The sequence below is a fragment of the Tachypleus tridentatus genome, chromosome 13 (assembly GCF_004210375.1).
Source record: "Tachypleus tridentatus isolate NWPU-2018 chromosome 13, ASM421037v1, whole genome shotgun sequence".
Taxonomy (NCBI): Eukaryota; Metazoa; Arthropoda; class Merostomata; order Xiphosura; family Limulidae; genus Tachypleus; species Tachypleus tridentatus.
This window is the reverse complement of record NC_134837.1, coordinates 42,897,369-42,917,562: the sequence shown is the minus strand read 5'-3', so window position 1 is coordinate 42,917,562 and position 20,194 is coordinate 42,897,369. Positions and strand designations below refer to the sequence as shown.

General features: G+C 30.5%; 1 protein-coding gene across 12 annotated transcripts in view; it reads left to right on the top strand.

Annotated features, from left to right (window-relative positions):
• LOC143240216 (RING finger and SPRY domain-containing protein 1-like) overlaps positions 1-19,776 on the top strand; it is a 70,941-nt gene extending 51,165 nt beyond the window's left edge. For all 12 annotated transcript variants that reach the window (XM_076482329.1, XM_076482322.1, XM_076482326.1 and 9 more), the window contains 9 exons: positions 562-572; positions 1,204-1,308; positions 3,898-4,041; positions 4,918-5,029; positions 6,190-6,292; positions 6,613-6,768; positions 7,822-7,926; positions 14,842-14,932; positions 15,800-19,776. In XM_076482329.1, the coding sequence (XP_076338444.1) occupies positions 562-572; positions 1,204-1,308; positions 3,898-4,041; positions 4,918-5,029; positions 6,190-6,292; positions 6,613-6,768; positions 7,822-7,926; positions 14,842-14,926 (821 nt within the window). In that variant the 3' untranslated portion in view covers positions 14,927-14,932; positions 15,800-19,776. The remainder of the gene's footprint in view (positions 1-561; positions 573-1,203; positions 1,309-3,897; positions 4,042-4,917; positions 5,030-6,189; positions 6,293-6,612; positions 6,769-7,821; positions 7,927-14,841; positions 14,933-15,799) is intronic.
• Positions 19,777-20,194: the final 418 nt, after the last annotated feature.

The window sequence follows — 20,194 nt, the reverse complement described above, 5'->3', positions numbered from 1 at the left end:
TTAACCCATTTTTCTCAGTGCTTGCTGATGAGAAAATGAAACATTTTATGTTATGAATTTTTATGACGTAGAATATTCATTTGTAAGAATAAGTATTTTTCAAATAAAAGACATTTAGAGAAACAAGTAATTATTTTGCTTCAAATAAAGAAGTTGGTCTTTGAAAAATGCTTAATTTGCTTCTTTTATAGCATTTTGAAGTGATAATAAAAATACCTAAAATGTATATTATTCTTAAATGTATAATAATAGTATGTGTATGTGTAACTTAATAATTGTTGTGATTTTATTTTGAAAGGTGCTGTGTGTTTTTGTAACGTTTTATTTTGCTAACTAAATATGCCAAAAGTTTTCATAAACTGAAGAGTTGTTACAAATCTTGTGCACAAGATTTTGATAAAAGATTTTCTTATTTTGGTTTGCCAGAATTTCAATTAAATTTTGTTAACTTTAAAGACTAGCTGTATTTTTTCTTGAACCTTCCTCTGGTAAACTATGTTTATAATTTTGTTTCCATGTTTTCTTTCATGTTTGCCACGTGTGTGTGGAAATATGTTACAGTTCTGAAAGAGGTAAGTTTTTTCTTCAAATTTATGTTAGTTTTTGTTGTTTTTTTTATAAATATTAGTGGAGTTGCTTCATTACCAACCAGTATTGCTTCAGCGTTTAGCTAGAACTGTTTTTGTACAGTTTTTATAATACCTTGACAATGTAGTATAAATTACATGCATGCAGGGAAGAACAACAATTTTTTAACAAAATGTTTGTAAATAGTAGTGAATGGAAACTTTATATAATAACCATTTTGATTTAGTTCACATGATTAATCAAATTTGTGATGGTTAATGTTATTATCCATATTAATACAACAAAAGGTAGGTTTAGAATTAATGTTAGATTAATATTTCAATTTACTGTAAATACTAAACTTATTTCTTGAATTTTTATCAAACTTCAACCATTGTGATAGAACAATGGTCTGTGCCTTGATTCACTTTTGTTTGCCTTTGTCAGGAAGAAGCAAGTTAAATGATGGTTGTGTTTCAATAGACAAAGTTAACATCTCTAAAATCTCTGCAATGAATACAAAACCATTGACTAAATAATTCCTTAAAAGTTTAAATTTCATGATTTAGATCAAATTTTCAAAGTGTTTAGGTTTTTCAGTCTTGTTTTGTAGTTTTTATATTTTCTGTTTTCTAGGGCAGGCCTTACGCTTACGAAAACACAAATCGTATAAATATAAATGCTTTGCTCAACAGTAATGATGTTAGTGAATATTTGAAGATATCTGCAGATGGGCTTATGGTGAGTAAATTAATTAGTTTGATAAGTTGGAATAAAGTTTTAATTATTTATTCAATATATCCTGCATCATAACAGTTTTTTGGATCAGTGATGATTTAGTAAGATAGAGATAGAAAGTTTTAAAAAGAGGGTAAGCAGCAATGATTATGTCATGGTGAACTTAGCAAGTGATTGTAATATTTACTGTTTTTTAAATTTTTTTAAAAATATTGTTTAGGATACCTGTTAAATAAACTTTGGGTTAGCATAAGCTTTTAGAAAATTAATGGTTCTTCTCTTTTAATAAAATTAATTTGCATATAATTTTAACCTAGTTACTATTAATGTAGAAATAATAGTCCTTTGATATATAAAAAAAATCTATTAAACTGTTAAGTTCATCATTAAATACTGATGCATTCAAAGTGTAAATAAAGGAGTTTGTTAGAAATAAATGGTTAGTATGGGGTAATAAATATATATACGTATATAGACATTAAAAAGGAAACTTCTGAATGAATGTTTCTTGCATCTTGTTAAATTATTTATTAAGGAGTAAAACTTTGCTTTTGCTCTTTCTGCTTGAGGAGAGAAACTGTCCTTTGTTTCTTCTCACCTGAAAGTCAGTGTAACTTTGTTGTGTCTTGTGCCTAGTAAAATGTAAAGCTTTTATTTTTAGGTATTGGGAAGTATAATAGTTTTAGATGTTAAACATTAAGTTCCATATAACAAATAAGGTGTACAGCATGACAAGAGCAATATGAAGCATAATTAAAGTTGGATGATGCCCAGTAGTTAGTGTGCACTGATTGCAAGTTCAAAGATGAAATATGTGATCAAAAAATTAGGGCTGTAAGAGGTCAAAAGTATTTGAGTTAGATACCTTTATATCTGATCATAATGCTGACCATTCATGTTGATAGTCACTGTGAGTTCAAAACTTGCACCATTAATAACAAACTCGTTTCTGTCATTATGAAAACAGTGGGTGTAAAATTGCCCTCCACAGTTCAAACCTCTCTACTACTGCAAGTGTATAAATGATACCTTTACTGATATTAGGAATTTTGATCAAGTCCTCCAACTTTTACAGTATTTAAACTATCATTACAACATAAGGTTTACTTTAAAACATCAAGATCATAAATATCCCTTTTTATATACTATAATCTGTAATAGAGATGTAAAGTTCCAGTGTGAAATATATTGTAAGAAAATATTTACAGATTTATGCTTTAATTTTGAAAGTTTTATTTTGAATTTTTTTCAAAGAAAATATAATTAAAATAGTCTAGTACATATGAAGGTATGCACAACGAATTTAACATCAAGGGCTTTTTTATTTAAATATCTGTTTCCTGTTGAAATGATTAGTGGAATACTTTCTGAGTATTTAAATAACAGAAACTTGTGTAATGTTATTGCAATTGAAGTGTGTAACTACTCTGTTGTTATTTGTTTACATTATATGGGTTAGTGAGCAAATGCACTTGTCCTAAGTGACGGGAAAAGTTTAAGTTAATCTGTCACCTCAAATTAAATAATGGCTTTCAAAGGGATTAACTGTGTTGCACTATTTGGTTTCACTCAGAACCAAAGCTCCAAGATACTTATATCACCAACTGTGAAAAGTAATTATTGACCATCTCGGTCATGTTAAGTGCTTCTCAACAATAACATATGGTAAATTTACATTTTTATTACTTAAGTTATGTCACATTTTGAAATATGAATGATAATGTGACTAATATTCTGCTTGCAAAATAAAACTTGGCACCAATGTTATTCAAGCCTGTTCTCCCATCATTTCCAAAGTGAATGTTGAACTTTGCCTGCATCCACGTCTTTTTGAATGGGAGACAAACAAATGCTTGGACAGACACCATGGTTTACAATACATACAAGATTATTCCTTGGATACTAAGAATCAACTACATGTCATTCATAGGGTTACACCCAAAAGTAAAATTAAGGTGTGTTTTTAAACCTAAATTGTTCCTACAATTTTTTTAAAATTTAAGAACCATATTTATGTGGTAGTCATCATCGGTAGTTTGCAAATTTAATTGTTCTTGCTGTCAACAAAGGTATATTGGCTCTACAGAAAGGAAACTAATAACACATAGAAAAAGACCCAAATTTTAGATCACCCACCAAATCTAGTAATGTTGAACATGCCCTAGAAGATTGACATAGTTCTGTATCCAGTTTAAGATTTTAATAAGGGCCTCTGTATACAAGAGATCTTCTCATTCACAGATTGAAGTCTGGTATCAGTGTTGTTGAGTTAGCAGGCCATTTACTTTTAAGGCTATAAAGGCATAAGGTTTGAATCTGTTTAAACCATTTTAATTTCCCCTCCCCCTTTCCCAAAGGCTGGATTTTCATAGTCTGAAAACTGTTATGCAGTGTTTATTTATAAAAACTTTAAAACAGATGGGAGTTACAATATCTGGAAAATATAAAATTCAAAAATTTCTTTTGTGAAAAATTAACAACATAAGACTTGTTGGGATTTAGTTTGTCATGTTTGCTTAATGTACAAAATCATTTAATTTATACCATTTAAAATTTTAAAGAATAACTTTATGACTTTCTTTCCCACAATAGGCTCGATGTGATGCATCTTCATTTGAAAGTGTGAGGTGCACCTTTCAAGTTGATTCAGGGGTATGGTTTTATGAGGTTACCATAGTTACATCAGGTGTTATGCAGATAGGATGGGCAACCAAAGATAGCAAATTTCTAAATCATGTAAGTTAGATTTCTTTATATTATAATAGACCAAGTATAAGGTGACATTTTTTGCTGAATCTAAAAGTATGAAAATCCATCTTGCTTTATATATATATGTAGCCTGCATTCTGAAGTGTTTACTGTATGTGTGATTATTGGACTGTCGTGAGGTTGTTAACCTCATTGCCCGTGCTAGGAATGGCTAGCTTTACTGCTGGCCTCAATTGCAGAGAATTGTATGAAAAGCTCAATTCATTTTTTTTAATATGTAAAAATGAATAAATCTGAATGAAGGCATGGTCAAGTATATAAGATTAGGACGTAAAAAATTGACAAGTGTCACATTTGTTGAGTAGGAGTTGTGAAGAAGGAAATGTTTGTGTCAACTTCTTTTCATGGTAATTTTGATATTTAATGTTAAACAACTTATCACAAATTCAGACAATAACAATATTTCCTAGAGGGATGAATTTACAGTTGTAAATCGTTATACTTGGTTGTAAGCCAATTCTTTAGACATTCTACAAAAATGGTACATGGTCAGTTATGTTACCTAAAATAAACATAGAATTATTTCTGTTAGTATTTAGAGGTATAATCAGAAAGTAAAAATAACAATTGAATTACTCTTGCTTGTTTTTCATTACTGCTGTAATATAAGTAAATTCAGTGCACTTTACACTTTTTGCACTATGAAAGTTAAAACCTAAATTGAATATGGTAGTGTTATATTAATAAGTACTTTAGGTTTAAATAGAAGTTTTAAAATGAAATTTAGAGTATTTACAATGTGTGTGAAAACTTTAGTCAGTTTTAAGCTATAAAAATTTTTGTTACTTATTTTAAAGTTCAAAATACATGTAAATGACTGATAAGTTTGCTCTTATTCAAAAGGAAGGGTATGGCATTGGAGATGATGAATTTTCCATTGCTTATGATGGCTGTCGACAGTTGATATGGTACAGTGCTTCTAGTAAAGCTCATACTCATCGTTGTTGGAAGCCAGGTAGGTGGAAAAACTGTAACTATTTAAGAAATTTTTTGTTGCTAAATGTTTTTCCTAGTTGAACCATACTTCCCCGTTTTTATTGCAAAGTACAGTAATTTTTGTAAACACTAAAATAAAACCTTTAAACATTTGATGACAAAATAACAGTTATTGTAAATTTGTTACATTTGTACAAAAGTAACTTTTTGGTATTTTTGAAACTCATAATCTAGATAAATCTTAAAAGTACATGAGAAGAATAAAACTAATATATTATGATATGAGTGTTTACAGACAATTGAAAGTGGTGTGCAAGAATATATACATAAATTCATCATTTGTTCTCCTTCTGTATTTTTGTGTGAATTGTGTATCAGGGTTATTAAATACTAGGTCAAAAGTGACAAACTCTTTCAGTTGTATTCTTTGGTTTATATATCCTAAAGACAACTAAGACAGTTGTGGCAATAATACTTTCTTGTGGTCATCTAAATATAACTATGCAAAATAAAGGACTTGGTTGTTCTTTTCAGAAATATTTAGATTGGCTTCTTAAAACGTGACATTATGTTTCCAATACATACTCAATGTTTCTTTGTAAATTACACATTAGTAATTGCATGCTTTAATTAGAAATAAAACATTAAGGGTTAGCTTAAGGGCTGGCTTATTAATATATATTCTCGAGTATAGTTCAAAAACTACAGGATTATATATGCAAAGTTGATGGGTTTCTTTATCATTGGCAATTCTGTATTTCTAAAATTATTATAGGTGGGAAATATTTTTGTTTTTTAAAGTTATGTCATTTTGTAACTTCATAAATGAGTTTCATTAAGTATAGTGTAATTGTCTTGGAAACTTTATTAAAAGTCTAATGAGGCTATAATTGCATCATATGTTTTTTTTTAAAGTTGATAAAATAATGAAAGAACTGACACTCTAACCAATATTTAAAACATAGTCTGTAGGCTTCTAAAGAAATCCATTACATAATCATCAGTACTTTTTAGTTTTTCTGAAGTTATGATCAGGTTTGCAAAAAACTTTGTAATTTTACATCATCACTGTGTCAAAGATGGCTTAGATTAAACTGTATTCAGGAAAAAAATTTAGACAAATATGTTAAATAAACTAAAAATGAAATATTTTTATTCATAAAATGTTTTCTTTTGTAGGTGATATTTTGGGTACACTGTTAGATCTCGACTCATACCAAATAATTTTCTATTTGAATGGTAATCCTCTTACTCCATGCATGGATGTCTTTCAAAGTGCCAGGTAGAATAATTATGATAAACCCATTTTTAGTTTTTAAAATTGTTAACTATCATTGAATTCATCATCATTTTATTCAACTTCTAGAATTAAATTAGTTTTTGTGTATTGAAGTTTTAAAATATTTTTTAAGACTGAATCATCCTTGATAATTAGCTACTGTATTAATTAAGTAAAACACATGTTAGAGACTCATATTTCATGTATAATTTATTATTACTTGGATTCTCTGTGAAGGTAACATAATTTTTCTGAAAAATCTGTTAGTTAATTAGTAATTTAAATGTGGATATTATAAGATACTGATAAACAATGTTTTGCAGGTCTGGTTTCTTTGCTGCAGCCAGTTTCATGTCCTTCCAGCAATGTGAATTTAATTTTGGTCACAAACCATTTAGATACCCACCCCTAGGGGTCAGCTTTCAAGTGTTTAATAAGTATGCCAAGCTTGCTGATGAGGATAAGGTCATTCTACCCAAGTGAGTACTAAAGGAATTTTAATTAAAGTACCATCAAAACAAGTATTGAAGTAAATGTGCAATTAATAAAGCATTATGATAATTGGAAAAGTGGAATGATCTAGCTGGTGCAGAGAAGAATGGTGAAATGTAGTGGGGAACCTAGTAGACATTGGAAAAAAACTACAGATATGGGAATTTTGTTACTTTATCAGATGTTTCTTCATTCCTGAAATTGTATTTATTTGAAAATTATGGCAAGTTTCTTCTATGGAAAAACATCAGGTAAGACTTGCAAGTTTAGAGAACGAGGGAGTAATGATTCAGATCATTATTTATTGAATATTACTGTTAAATTTCTCACAGAGACATCACTAGTCACTAGCACTTGGGGCCCATGCTATAATTCTATTTAACAGTCCCCCAAAATACCAAATATTCCCATATCTAGGGGCCTAAGCCCTGATCCCTTAAAGTATTTAGCAGTGCCTCTAATTTCTCATATTCAAACAGTGCATATAAATAAAACAAAAAACTTATGATTTATTAAAAATGAAGTATATCATACATAAAATGATTCTGACCAAAATATTGTTGCCTAACATGACCTTATACCATTTCAAATGATCACATTCTTTATGATTTATAGCAGGTAGTGGTGGCTACTGCTTTTTACAAAATAGTTTTAAAAGAAGCATGTTTATGTAATCAGTACTGTTCAGATTGACTGCGCTTATAAAATGAGATAAGGAAAGAATTAAGGGATACCAGTGACACTCCCAAGTCAAAATAGTCTAAGTTTCTAACTACTTCGTAAGGTTTAATTCAGATTTAGTAATTTGTTTTATTTATTTTTACCTTCAAATTCTTATTCCATGAGAAATATTGATAAGTACAACTGTGTTTTGATAAGAATTTTAAATTCCAAATAACCTGTACCTGTTTTGAGAAGGTGAAATTTAATAATATAAAATTAGTGATATCTTCTGTTCATTTTATTCTTTTATCTTTACAGAGATTTGTTTCTTATATGGTATGTATTCTTATATATTTTCTAATCCAAATCTTTTATAGACATATACGTTTAGAACGGTTGAGACAAAGTAGTGTCAAAGAAGACTCCTGTACTCTGTGTTTTGATGGGAAAGCAACAGTGAGACTCGAACCTTGTGATCACAGGTAGATTTTTGTACTCTTGTTTTAATATCATTTTTAAGCATTTTTGTTTTAGTTGTGCCTCACTGAATAACTTGTTTTTAAATACATTTTATTGAAATACCTAATATGGTATATATTGTTATATGTATGTTTTATGTAATGTAGTAATATTGCTTTGTTATCTAAAAGTAAAGTTATTCTGCCATGATACTTAAAGTCATAGAATATTATGTTGTGATGCTTTATATTTAGTTGTATAAATATAAAATGTATGTGAATTTAGTTCCTGGACATAGTTCTATTGTCAGCTTGCTGAACTTTGAGAGTCAGTTTCTAGCCTTTTATCGTAATATCTAGTTACTGAGACATGAGATTCAAAAAAACAGTGCTGGTTACTAGAACCAGTATTATTTGCAGAAGTTGTTAAGAAAGTCTGGAGTTAATTACAAAAACATGCTGTGTGCATACATGTGTTTAATTTATGCATTGCAAAGTAAATGTGCTTTGTTTTCAATATCCCTAATTCAACGGCTGTATATTAGGCAGTTAGTACTCTTCAAGGCTAAACACTGTCTGTAACATCGTCTATGCCATTTTTATAGAAAAGAGGTAAAATTCTCTGTTCAGTTAGTCTTCTAAATGACCAGTGGCTGTAATTTCCTATTTGTCTTTGACAGAGTTTGTTTCTTTGTACTTGTCTTGGAGATTTTATATTTTTTAGCAAGAGTCTTGAAAAATCCAGAAGTTTATAAAATTGGACTTGTATAAGTTCTATAAATTTCACCTAATTTTTCTTAATTTAACCTGTTTGGATCACAGGAAAATTTTTTTAGAAGTCGAATTTATAACTGCATGTTAATTTGTAAGTTTAAGTAGTAATTCTAACCATCTTTTCTTTGTAACAATTATTTTGTTTAATTCATCAAAAAAAAGTTATAACTTTCAATTTTGTTCACAGCTTTTAGAAGTCTTTCTTGTAAATAATGTATTTATAGATTTTAATTTTTGGGCCCTTTTCACAGTATAAAGTTATATTTGATAATAAACACTTGTTCCCTGAATATAATCATACCTAGTTTTTCCTTGATTATCCTTTTCTCTTAGTTGTTTAACCACTACAGGCTTTTATTCTGACCATTTTATTTTACAGTATGTAGTCTGAACAATTACTGATGGATCATATCTGTAAAACAACTATGGATAAAGCTTCATAACAATTAGATGGAGCATATTTTAAACCATTTACATTAGTGTACAGTAACAAGTGGTGTGAAGAGTAGTTTATGATTTTGTGGGCAAGGTGACTATGTGAAATTCCTGTAGAGATGAACAAAAGAATATAAAAGAAAGTTTAGAGGGTTTAGAAACAAATGACAGACCTGGGTATTTTTACTGAATCATTCCTTTTTTGTTTATTTCTATTTTTGTTTTTCTGAAAATATATACGTGTGTGTGTGTGTTTGAAAGCTTTGGAAACTTTCTTCCATGACAAAACTTCAGATAAGCTTAAAAAATTAGTGAGCACAGTAGGTGACACCAAAATATTTTAGTACCTCAAGTTCTTGTTTATTGAATATTTTTGTTATTTTGTTGTACCTAAACAATTCAAATAAATACTAGAACTTACTGTTTATTGAAAAGGAAATATTTATCTGACATAAGTTGAAATGAATCTAGAATACTATTACCAAAAATGTTATTACCTAGCCTGATAAAAGTAATGGTGGTGATACATTGAAAGTTAAGCCAAAAGTCACTGATATCTTTTGGTCAGTTTTACATATTTTTCAGGATCTGTAGCTGAAAATGTGACTATTTCAACTGGCATAATAAAGTTTTAAAAGAAGTATATTAATAAATATTAATCAAAGTGAAACTCACTAATGTTGAACTCTCTGATGAACAATATGAGAAGTAGAATTATAACTCAAAGAAATATTTTCAATGTTCTAAAAACCTAAGAAAATTATATAAAAATTAATTTATATAATTTTTTGAAAACTAAATTAAATATTGTGTAGTAAGCTTAATACAATGTGGTTAAGTACTTCTGCTTTGAAAAGTAAAAAATTCAGGAAATATCCATGACCTTCTATCTGGTTAATAATAAATAGAATAAAGTACATACTAATACTGTATTTGTTTGATTGAAATCTGAATTACTAATCAGTGATGGAGAAATGTTGAATTCTTTTTTCATCCGTTCACAACCTGTTTTCTTCTGTATAAAGTGTTTACAGAAATTACTGAATTCTTTTTCACCGTGTATAAATTTACAGAAATTACTGTTTACATTATTACATAAAGAATTAGAAAAAGAATCATTGAAATAACATTATAAAAAGCATAAGTTTATAGTTTGTGTGACTGGTTTATAAGAATAAGTTGAAAAATCTATCTAATGAGCTTTAGTTGATCAGTCAATCTTTAATGTTGATTTTATTCCGAATGTAATTTAAAACAGAATTGCATTCCAAAACCATGAGAAGTTTCTGTAGGTGTTTTATCTTCTGAAGAGACTGATAGAAGAGAATTTCTGATTCAGTCTAAAGAATTTTCAGTTTTAAAAGTTATAGAGGATATGGCTTGATTCTATGTTAGAAGCATTCATTAGCTATTTCTGGTTAATCATATATTACGATGTATTGTTAAGTTACTTAGGCATAGATTCTATCTATTATGTCATTGTAGATTAATCTATTGAAGTGCAGTTTCTGTAATCATAAACAATGGTAATGTATTTGCTGTTATACAAAGTAAATAACTTTTATATTTTCAAAGAAATATATTATACTCAAAGACAAATAATTAATTCCATTAAATATAGTGGAATAATATTGTTCCAACTACATGTAATTTAGTTTGGGCATGATATCAAAGTATGAATACATTTAATTGTATGAAAGGTGCCTCTTGAATTCTAGTTTTTTTTTTAATTACCTTTATTTGCTTGTCACAGAGATGCCAACTATTTCAAATGACTGAGCGTAATGATTGTAGACAGAGCCCTTTATCATATGCAGCTACTAGGCCTGACCAATGTCTCTAAGCTGTTTATTATTGTATTATTATTATAACTATTATTATTTATTACTGCTATAGATTGCTCATTTATGACTGTGTTTTGTGTATTTAATAAATAAATTTAAGAAAATTCTTTTGAAATTATGTCTTATTTAGTTCAGAGTAACAAACATACTGGTAAAACAACATTGAACATGCACAAACAGTAAGCAGAAAAAGCCTTTGTGTAAGGACTAGTTTATATGATGTTTATGACACTTATTGTAATAGTTTTGCAGCTGTTGCAGCCTTTGCTTTCATGAGAATGTCTCTGGATGGTTGGGAGTTATAACAACATTGTCCATTTGACTGCATACACATCTTGTGTGTTATAATATTGCTCAAAACTGAGGTGCTCAAGTTTGGTCTGAACTTGCTTTTGTTTTTAATCACTAAACTAAATATCCTTTCACTGTCAGCATTAGAATGGAAGATTGTAAGAATTCCGAAGCATAACCCTACACAGAATGTCCTACTTCTGGTTGCCTTTTCCATCCTTAACTGTAGACAGCTGAACCCAAAACTTGTCAACATTCAACTGAAGGACAGTTTCTGAGAAAGTATCAATTTGATAGTTCAAATATTGCCCTTCCAACTTGTCAATAGTGTCGTGCTCATGTGTATTGACAAGGTCAGGATATCTGTCTGTGAAGAAGTGTAGAGAAGAGAAATCTTTGCTGACTTTCAGTTTTGGATCAGTAACCTCTGTGTGAATCAGTTCATCATTTAGAGAGAAATGTTTCATCATGTAATTTGTAGCTGCAATATAATATTTCTTGACACTGGTGTAGAAGCTGATCAGGTCCAGGTCCTTTTCATATTTAACAATGTGTTCCTAGGTAACATTTCCAATAAAAACTACCTCATCAGATTTGTGTAAGGATTCATTGTTGTAGTCAAGTTCAGTAATGTTGCTTTCAAGATATTCTGGCTTGATGTATCTGACAAGTATATTTTTTAACTTGTGTAATCAGAATTCTATGCATAATGTGTATGCAAGGTTCTTCTCTTTGTAATATCAAATTGGCTTGCTCAAATAGAGGAATTGCAGACTGAAGAAAAAGACAAAATAACAAGTTCATTTTGTTGTCCAAGAAAACTGTTCACTTATCTAACTTGCTCTGTGCATAACTTTTCTTGGTCACTTCCTTGCTAGCTTTCATTTTCTTCTCTTTTTTTATTGATTGTCTCTTCTTTAGTTCAAGGTCATACTGCCTAAACATATATTGAGTTATATCAAATGTTTCTTTGTCTGCTTTTGGAGACTGTTGTCTTGTGTCCCTGTGTGGCTGAGAGGATGTCTTGACTGTGTCCCTGTGAGGGTGTCTTGACTGTGTTCCTGTGTGGCTGAGAGGATATCCTGACTGTTAAAGTCTTGCTGCCTGACTGAGCTGCACATTTAGATCCTTTTTGAATCTAGTTTTTCCTTTTCACAGTGAAAATACTTCAATGGCTTCCACATGTCCAATATTTTGTTGAGGCACACCCCAAGTGATAGCCATCTTGTGTCAACAAGTTGTAGAATTTTTCTTGTTTCTTTGTCATACAATCCTTGAAACTCTTTGAAATGTTGTTTTCTGCTAGCACTTTTGTCCAGAAAATAGTAGATATCTATCAATATATCAGAAACTGGGCAGGACAGTTCTTTGAAAGCTTTCTGGGCAGCAATATTCATGAGGTAACTGACAGGCACAGCCCATGAAGTAAATGCTAGGCTGTCATCTTGAGATGTGTCCCATCACACCTTTACCTATACCAGAAATAACTGAGGCATTGTCTGAAGAAAAACTAAGACAGTTTTCCCATGGAATTTTCCTCTTTGTCAGTTCGTAGTCCAAAAGCTTGAAAATATTCTCTCCTGTTGAAGCTTCTTTCCATTCCACCATTGTCAAAAGAGAACAAACAATTTTTCCAAGCAAAGGGTCAAGATATCGTACAACCACTGGATACAGTTTTGAGTCATCCATGTCTGTGGATCCATCTGTGGCTAAACTGTAAACACTATTAGTAAGTATACTTTAAATCATTTTGTCATCTTTACAACCCAACATTTGTACAATGGCTGTAGTTTTGGCTCTAGCACAGCCATATTTTTTCACTATATCAGAGTCTGGGAACATTTTTCTGAATAGATGTCCTGCATGATCGGCTATAGCTAGGGGTAAATTATGAGTAATGACGAATTGCATGAACATCACTTCTGCATTTATGGTTTCATATTCTGAATTCTTACTCATAAATGTTGTTATCTGCATCGTTTTTGTCTTCGCCTCAGCCTTTTGTTGGAACAATCATTTATCCTGCCATGCGCCACAGAAAAATCGATGTGGGAAACTGTACAAAACGCATGACTGTCACTGACTTTTGATGCAATGACCAGATATTTTGCACTATACTCTCTCCTAAATTTTTGATTCACAGTTTTAGTCCTTTTAGATTTGCCAGAAACAAGACAATCTGGTGAACGAGGCCTCTTTTTTTTTTCCATCTTCTGAACGATTGCATTGGTGTTTCTATGCCTCTTAGAAAATGAGAATACCCATCTACACAAGCGCTGATTGGCTGACAAGCACTGATGGCATAACTGTGGATTCCCCCATGTACCCAATATGGAGAAGCACCACACTCAAACTGTTGGTAGACGTCGGAGATACAAATATTTTTTATTATTTCAAGCACAAACATGATTATCACAAGTAGCCATTTGGACTGTTTTTTATTTATTGTCAAAATTTATTTGTTTCTCACTAGAAATTTTCTTTTCACCCATTTCAAGCCCTGGGGGAAAAATTTATCACTTTATTGTATAGGCCTATATAATATATAATAATTTGGGAGTTGCAGCAAGTCATAATGATTACGCTCAAATCTTAATGGTTGGCACCTCTGTTGTCATAGCTATTCCCAAACAGGTGGAAAGTCTTGATTTTATTTAGTACAGTCCATATTATTGATGTAATTATTATTTTATTTTTAAATTATTGGATCTAGCTGAAAGACATCAATTTCTTTATTAATGTTACTAATTGCTGCTAACAATCTACTAGAACTCATTTTTGGGTATGAGTAATTGAACACTGCCAGCTTTGAAAACCATGTTATACAGCACTGTCATAGTATAATTGCAGTGTGATATTATTTTTTTGTAATAGTCATATCAACATTATACTTCCTTTTAAATAAAAAAAATACCCTTTTAAATATTTGATACTAACATACATATTTCTGCTTTTATTGTTATTAACACTCCTACGAAAAGACGTTTCTAGTCCTGATTTCTCCAAGCCTGTTCCCCTGGCTGTGGTTTTGCTAGATAGTAGATAGGGACAGTGGGAATCTCGTCTATCCATTCATTAATGGATTTAAATGGCAATTTCATTTAAATACAAAATTATTAGCCTAATATTAATAACCTTTCAAGTTGCTCTGGGGCCTATTAGGCCCCACTTTTCATAGGAGTGTTAATATCTTAAGTTGTTAAAAGTTTCATTAATCCATTTTTATCTTCAAAACTGAAAAGGCTCAAATGGTATATGCTGTTATGGTGTCTGTAGATGTACTTTTGCACCTTAACTAGGGCAGCAGCTTTTAACTGGGTTTAACAGGTTACTTCCATAGAGGATAAGGAAAAACACTGCTGATCTGGAGGTTAAAAGATATTAGCCCATCAAAAACAAAGGCAATAGCCTCCCAGTGGCACAGCATTGTCTGCAGACTTACAATGCTAAAAACTGGGTTTCAATATCTATGGTGAGCAGAGCACAGATAACCCATTGTATAGCTTTGTGCTTAATTCAAAACAACACAACAAAAATAATAAAAAGATAACAGTCAGGGGTATCAACCTTTTTGTTGTTCTGTTTTCTTTTTTAGAGGTTTTTGTTTGCACTGTGCACTTCAGCTGGAAGTATGTCCAATGTGTAGAAGCCCCATCCAAGAACGTGCTGAAATGAGTTGATAGAAGGTAAATTTGGTATACATATGTTTTTGTGCATGTGTTTACACATTATTGATGTATAGCGATTTTATACTTGTGATGATGAAGCCAATTAAAAAAATATATATATTTATTGAATTTAATTACAACACAGTTACCAAAATTAGTGTTACAGTGATTGTGTCTAGACATCTTTTTCTGAGAATAAACCTTTTTATGCTTATAAAACAAGTGCCCTAAATATGTGGATTTTTCTTTTTTCTTCATTCATGTCTTGTGTAATAGGTATAACTTTCAACGGATGTATTGTAAAATAAAAAACTTACTCTGATAAAATATTTGAGCTCGTTTACTGCATTGTCCTAATCAGTTTCTTTTTTAAGAATTAACAAAAATCATTTGAAATATTTGCAAGTTAACCATACCTAAAGTTTTTACATTTTATTTTCAGCTTAAAGGTCTATTTTATATTTTGCTTATGTTTGCATAGAAATTTATTACGTACTCAACGTTGAATTAAGATCTCATTAGTTGCAACAGTTGGATAAGCATAAGCCATACCAATTATATGAGTTATTCTGTACATTATAATAGCAAAATTTATTATTTTGCAAATTAAACTCTAACAGCTCTCTATGTCTTGTGTTTTAATGCCTTTGTAAACTAATCCTGTTTAATACAGTCCCTGTTCACATTTGTGGCACAGCAGGATTTGGGTAAAGCTTAGATCTTTGCCATTACATTGAAAATTGAAAATACTTATGCTGATTTGCTTTAACTTCCTCAGGAAAAATTAGAAAGTTTGACATTTTTGTTTCTCAACATACATAACTGTTGTAAAATGATATATTCTAATTTTAAATAAAGATCTGTGTCTTAATTTTATTTCTCTAGGTCTTCAGATCTCAGCTAACCAAAATGGTGCTACAAAGAATAGTGTTCATCCATTCTACCAAGTTAAGTTGATGCTGAGTAACAGAGTTAGGCATATTATGCAAGTAAATACAAAAGATAATTGAACATAACTCCACTTCCATTACTTGTACAAGTGTGAGATGCTGGTTCGTTATGTGAAACTATTTTTGGTAAAAAATTTCACATAACTATACTTGTATTACAAAGACAATATCTATTTGTGAATTGAAAAATATGAAACTTGACTGTAGTTTAAATGCTAAAAAAAAATATAACTTTTTTGTTTAAGTGTTATCTACCACAGGAAGAAAATATTACACATTCTTTGTATCTACTATCTCAGTGAAAAAAGAGTCATATGTAGGTAATTTCTCTGCCAGAAAATGTTCACAGCCACATGTATTAATCTCTTGATTATGACAGGAATCGGACCCAACCCTACCAAGTAGTGTGTAACAAAACCTTTTCGGTCATTGTGGTATATAATATTGCTTTGCATTTCCTGTATTTTTATTTTTTTAGGAAAGACATTAGAATTATGTTAAAAACCAGCAGTGCTATTTTTATAAGTACATTAACAGACACTTTTAATATTTTGTCAGTATAATGTCAAAAGAATGGAAAACTTTGAACATATGTTAGCATGTTTATATACAATTTTGTTTGTTTTGTTTTTTATTTCAAAGGGATGATTTTTATCTGAGTATTAATAGATAGATTTTACACAAACAATAATAGAATAAAAGGCAGAGTGCAATAGCATATTCTAATTTAGTGACTTTAAACAGAAGTGGACACTATTCAGGAGTATGGAATATTTTTCAACAAGAAGGAAACAAAACGTTATTCTTTCTGAGTTACATTGCCAGTGTTTAACCTTATTAGTTGTTCAACTGTGCAAATTCAGAAGTAGTACTTGTATCATAGTTGTATTATACATTGTAACTAATTCCTACAGATAGTGTGATAAAGGATTGTTGTTAATGTTTGTACAGTAGACAGAAAGTGTGTGTATTTAATTTTACTGGTGAGGGTTTGTGAAAGCTGTTCTTAATATTTTTCCACGTGAGCTTATTTAATTTCATATTTATAAATGTTAAAAGTACTATGTGCTCTAACTCTGGCTTCCTGTTGGTTCAATCAAGTTTTTATCATTACAAAAATTCATTAAACTTTGATATATATCTATACTTTGCATACTTGATCACATTATTTGTATATACTAATATATATATTATTTTGTCCAAGAGAGAATAGGTTTTGGTATACTCTTCTTTTATTTGATGTGTTAACTTTATTAGCCAGATCACCTGTTTGTAAAGGTGTTACATGCATGACTAGCCATTTATGATATTCTACAGATGATCCTTGAGTTGGCATTTTTCCACAGAATGACTTGTAATGAAAATATAATTCTGTCAAGATTAGGATAATAAGGATAGAATTGGATGTGCTAATCCACATTTATCTAAACGGAGAAAAAAATGACTGTGATTAAACCTATCAGTGGTGTATACAGATCTGAGTCTGTGTAATGTTACAGCATAATCAAATTAGTGTTTTTTGTGATTTAAAGTGAAACATTCAGTCCTGGGTTAAAGTTGACTTTGTTAGCATCAAAAAGTAAACCCAATAACCCAAGTGATTTCAAAAGCACTTGTCCATGTTGTTTGTTAATCTGAGATAGTACATAACTAAAATTGTTAGTGTTCTTCATGACTTAAATAGATACACCAAAACAAGTATAGGAATTTTCCATGTTATATCACTAAAATGCTTCAAAACTGGGCTTGTGAGTGTTGTTTTTGGGTAGTATTGGCACAATGAGTAAAGATATAGAATCCTTAGTGTAAATCCTTCAACATATTGAGTGTAGAAATTTACTGCTTGTCAGCATTTGTTGTCTATTGGTATACTAAGAATTAAACTTGGTAGTGTTGCTGGTTGACCAGCTCTTGTACAGAGAGAACAGAATTAATTTCTTGGTGTATATTCTTCATGGGTATCATATTTAGACTAAAGTTGGACTTGTCAGTGGTGTTGGTTGTTTAATACTAGTAAAGGAAAATCAGCTTGAATTTCTCAGCATACCTCCATGTTTTGAGTGTGTGAGTTGGAAGTATTGGCAGTTGGGCTTTTATGGTCTGTACCTAGTGCACTAGTAACTAAGATTACATAGTTGATAATCTTAAGTGAAGTATTGGGTATAGAGATTAACCTGACAGGGTTGTTTGTTGGTTTGTAATTGTACAGTAAAAACAGACTTAGCTCTCTTTATTGAGACCCCTCTTGGTTACAATATTGAATGTAGATATACAATTTTTACTTGTTTGTGTTACTGGTTGTTGAACTAATATGCTGAGAACAAGCTTATATCTCTCACTTAAATCTTCCATGGCTGTCCCCAGTGCCCCAACAGTAAGTCTTGGGACTTATGAAGCTAAAACTTGGGTTTGGGCATGGCATGGCCAAGCGCGTAAGGCGTGCGACTCGTAATCCGAGGGTCGCAGGTTCACGCCCGCATCGAGCTAAACATGCTTGCCCTCCCAGCCATGGGGGCATTATAATGTGACAGTCAATCCCACTATTCGTTGGTAAAAGAGTAGCCCAAGAGTTGGCGGTGGGTGGTGATGACTAGCTGCCTTCCCTCTAGTCTTACACTGCTAAATTAGGGACGGCTAGCACAGATAGCCCTCGAGTAGTTTTGTGCGAAATTCTAAAACAAACAAACAAACAAACTTGGGTTTTTGATACTCATGGTTGGCACAGCACAGATAGCTCACCACATAGCTGTGTGCTTAACAAATCTTCAGTGGCTAACATATTGAGCATTACTTTTGGCTTGATAGTGTTGTTTGTCTAAGCTGTTATGACAAGGTATGTTTCTGGTATGGTAATATCAGCTTACAATGTTGTTATTGTTATAATCAGTGTTAAAACTGAAGAATGTTATAGGAATAAGATTAAATCATTCTCCTTGGAAGCTACAAAGTATGTGTGGTGTTAATCACAGATTTCTTCTTTTATATTATATCTTTCAAATTGGTTGTTTTTAACTTGGAAAAAAAAAAGATACACAAAACTACTATAGTGAAAAGTAACTGTTATTTTCTCATGATCATATCTTGTATGTATAATTAGAAGTTAATTTGTATAGAAGTTTCTTTTATAATTTTTTTTCACAAGAGCTATAACATTAAGTAATGTTGACATTAATAACATTATTTTTAAATCATCCTTATAATAATGACTTTAAAAGAATGAAGATAAACAATTTTAAGTTGTCGTGGATATTTTATAATTCTCTATGCTTTAATAAAAAAAAAAAACATTTCATTCTTTTGCTCACAATCAATTTAATATTTTATCATTGTATATTTTAAGAATTGTTTGTCACATTGACTATATTTTCATCTGCCACTTTTTGCTCACATTCTATGATGAGAGTTCATTGTTTTTCTACAGAATCCTAAGTGAACTTTGTTTTTGTACTATTAAATGGCCTGTTGTACATAATCTTTGCAAACTGTGTCAAGTGTATTCTGCATGTAGAAAAACTAGAATGTAGAATGGTTGAACTGCTTTCTCCTCATGAATAAAGCAAGGATAATCAGATTTCAGAGCAGTTTGTGAGATTCTAAAAGTATGGTTTAGTCATTTGAAGGTGTTATAATGTACCTCAAGTTTTACATGGTACAACTACAGTTGGAAAAAAACTATTGCCAAGTAAAATGATAACACTAAATAATTTGGATTTTTGTAACATCTGAGTGTATTTGTTGTTTAATAACTTTCTCTTTCAATGAGGTGCCATAAATGTGATTTGTGTTTAACACTTCCTGTTATAAGTACAGAGGCTCCAAGTACAATAAAACTATTTATACTGTATGTTTTGTATTCCAAGTACTTTAAATGTATCTAAATGTATTAAAAAGGATGATTTTATATAACAGCTATTACGTAACATAATCAATTTGTCTATTTTTGAGCTCTAAATTAAAATATTAGCTGAGCTTGATCTCTTTTTCTTTCTTGAGAAAATTCTTACAAACATGAATCCAGTTACAATGAGTGTACAATAGCAAAAACCTATTTGACTGTAAGCATGATGACTTGTTTGAAAAATAGAAAACCCTGTGTGATCTTTTCACCAAAAAAGTAAAATATTGTTTGTCAAGTGCCAATTTTTGTGTATTTTTCCAAATACGCACATATATAAAAACATCATTTTGATCAGTCACATGTATCATATATTTCATATTAAGAATTATAGTTCTGGTAATATATATATCCTTAGTCAGTTTGAGAAAAAGAAGAAAAACAATACCATATAGTATTAAGATAGATTATACTATTCAGATTCTTTTTATGTAA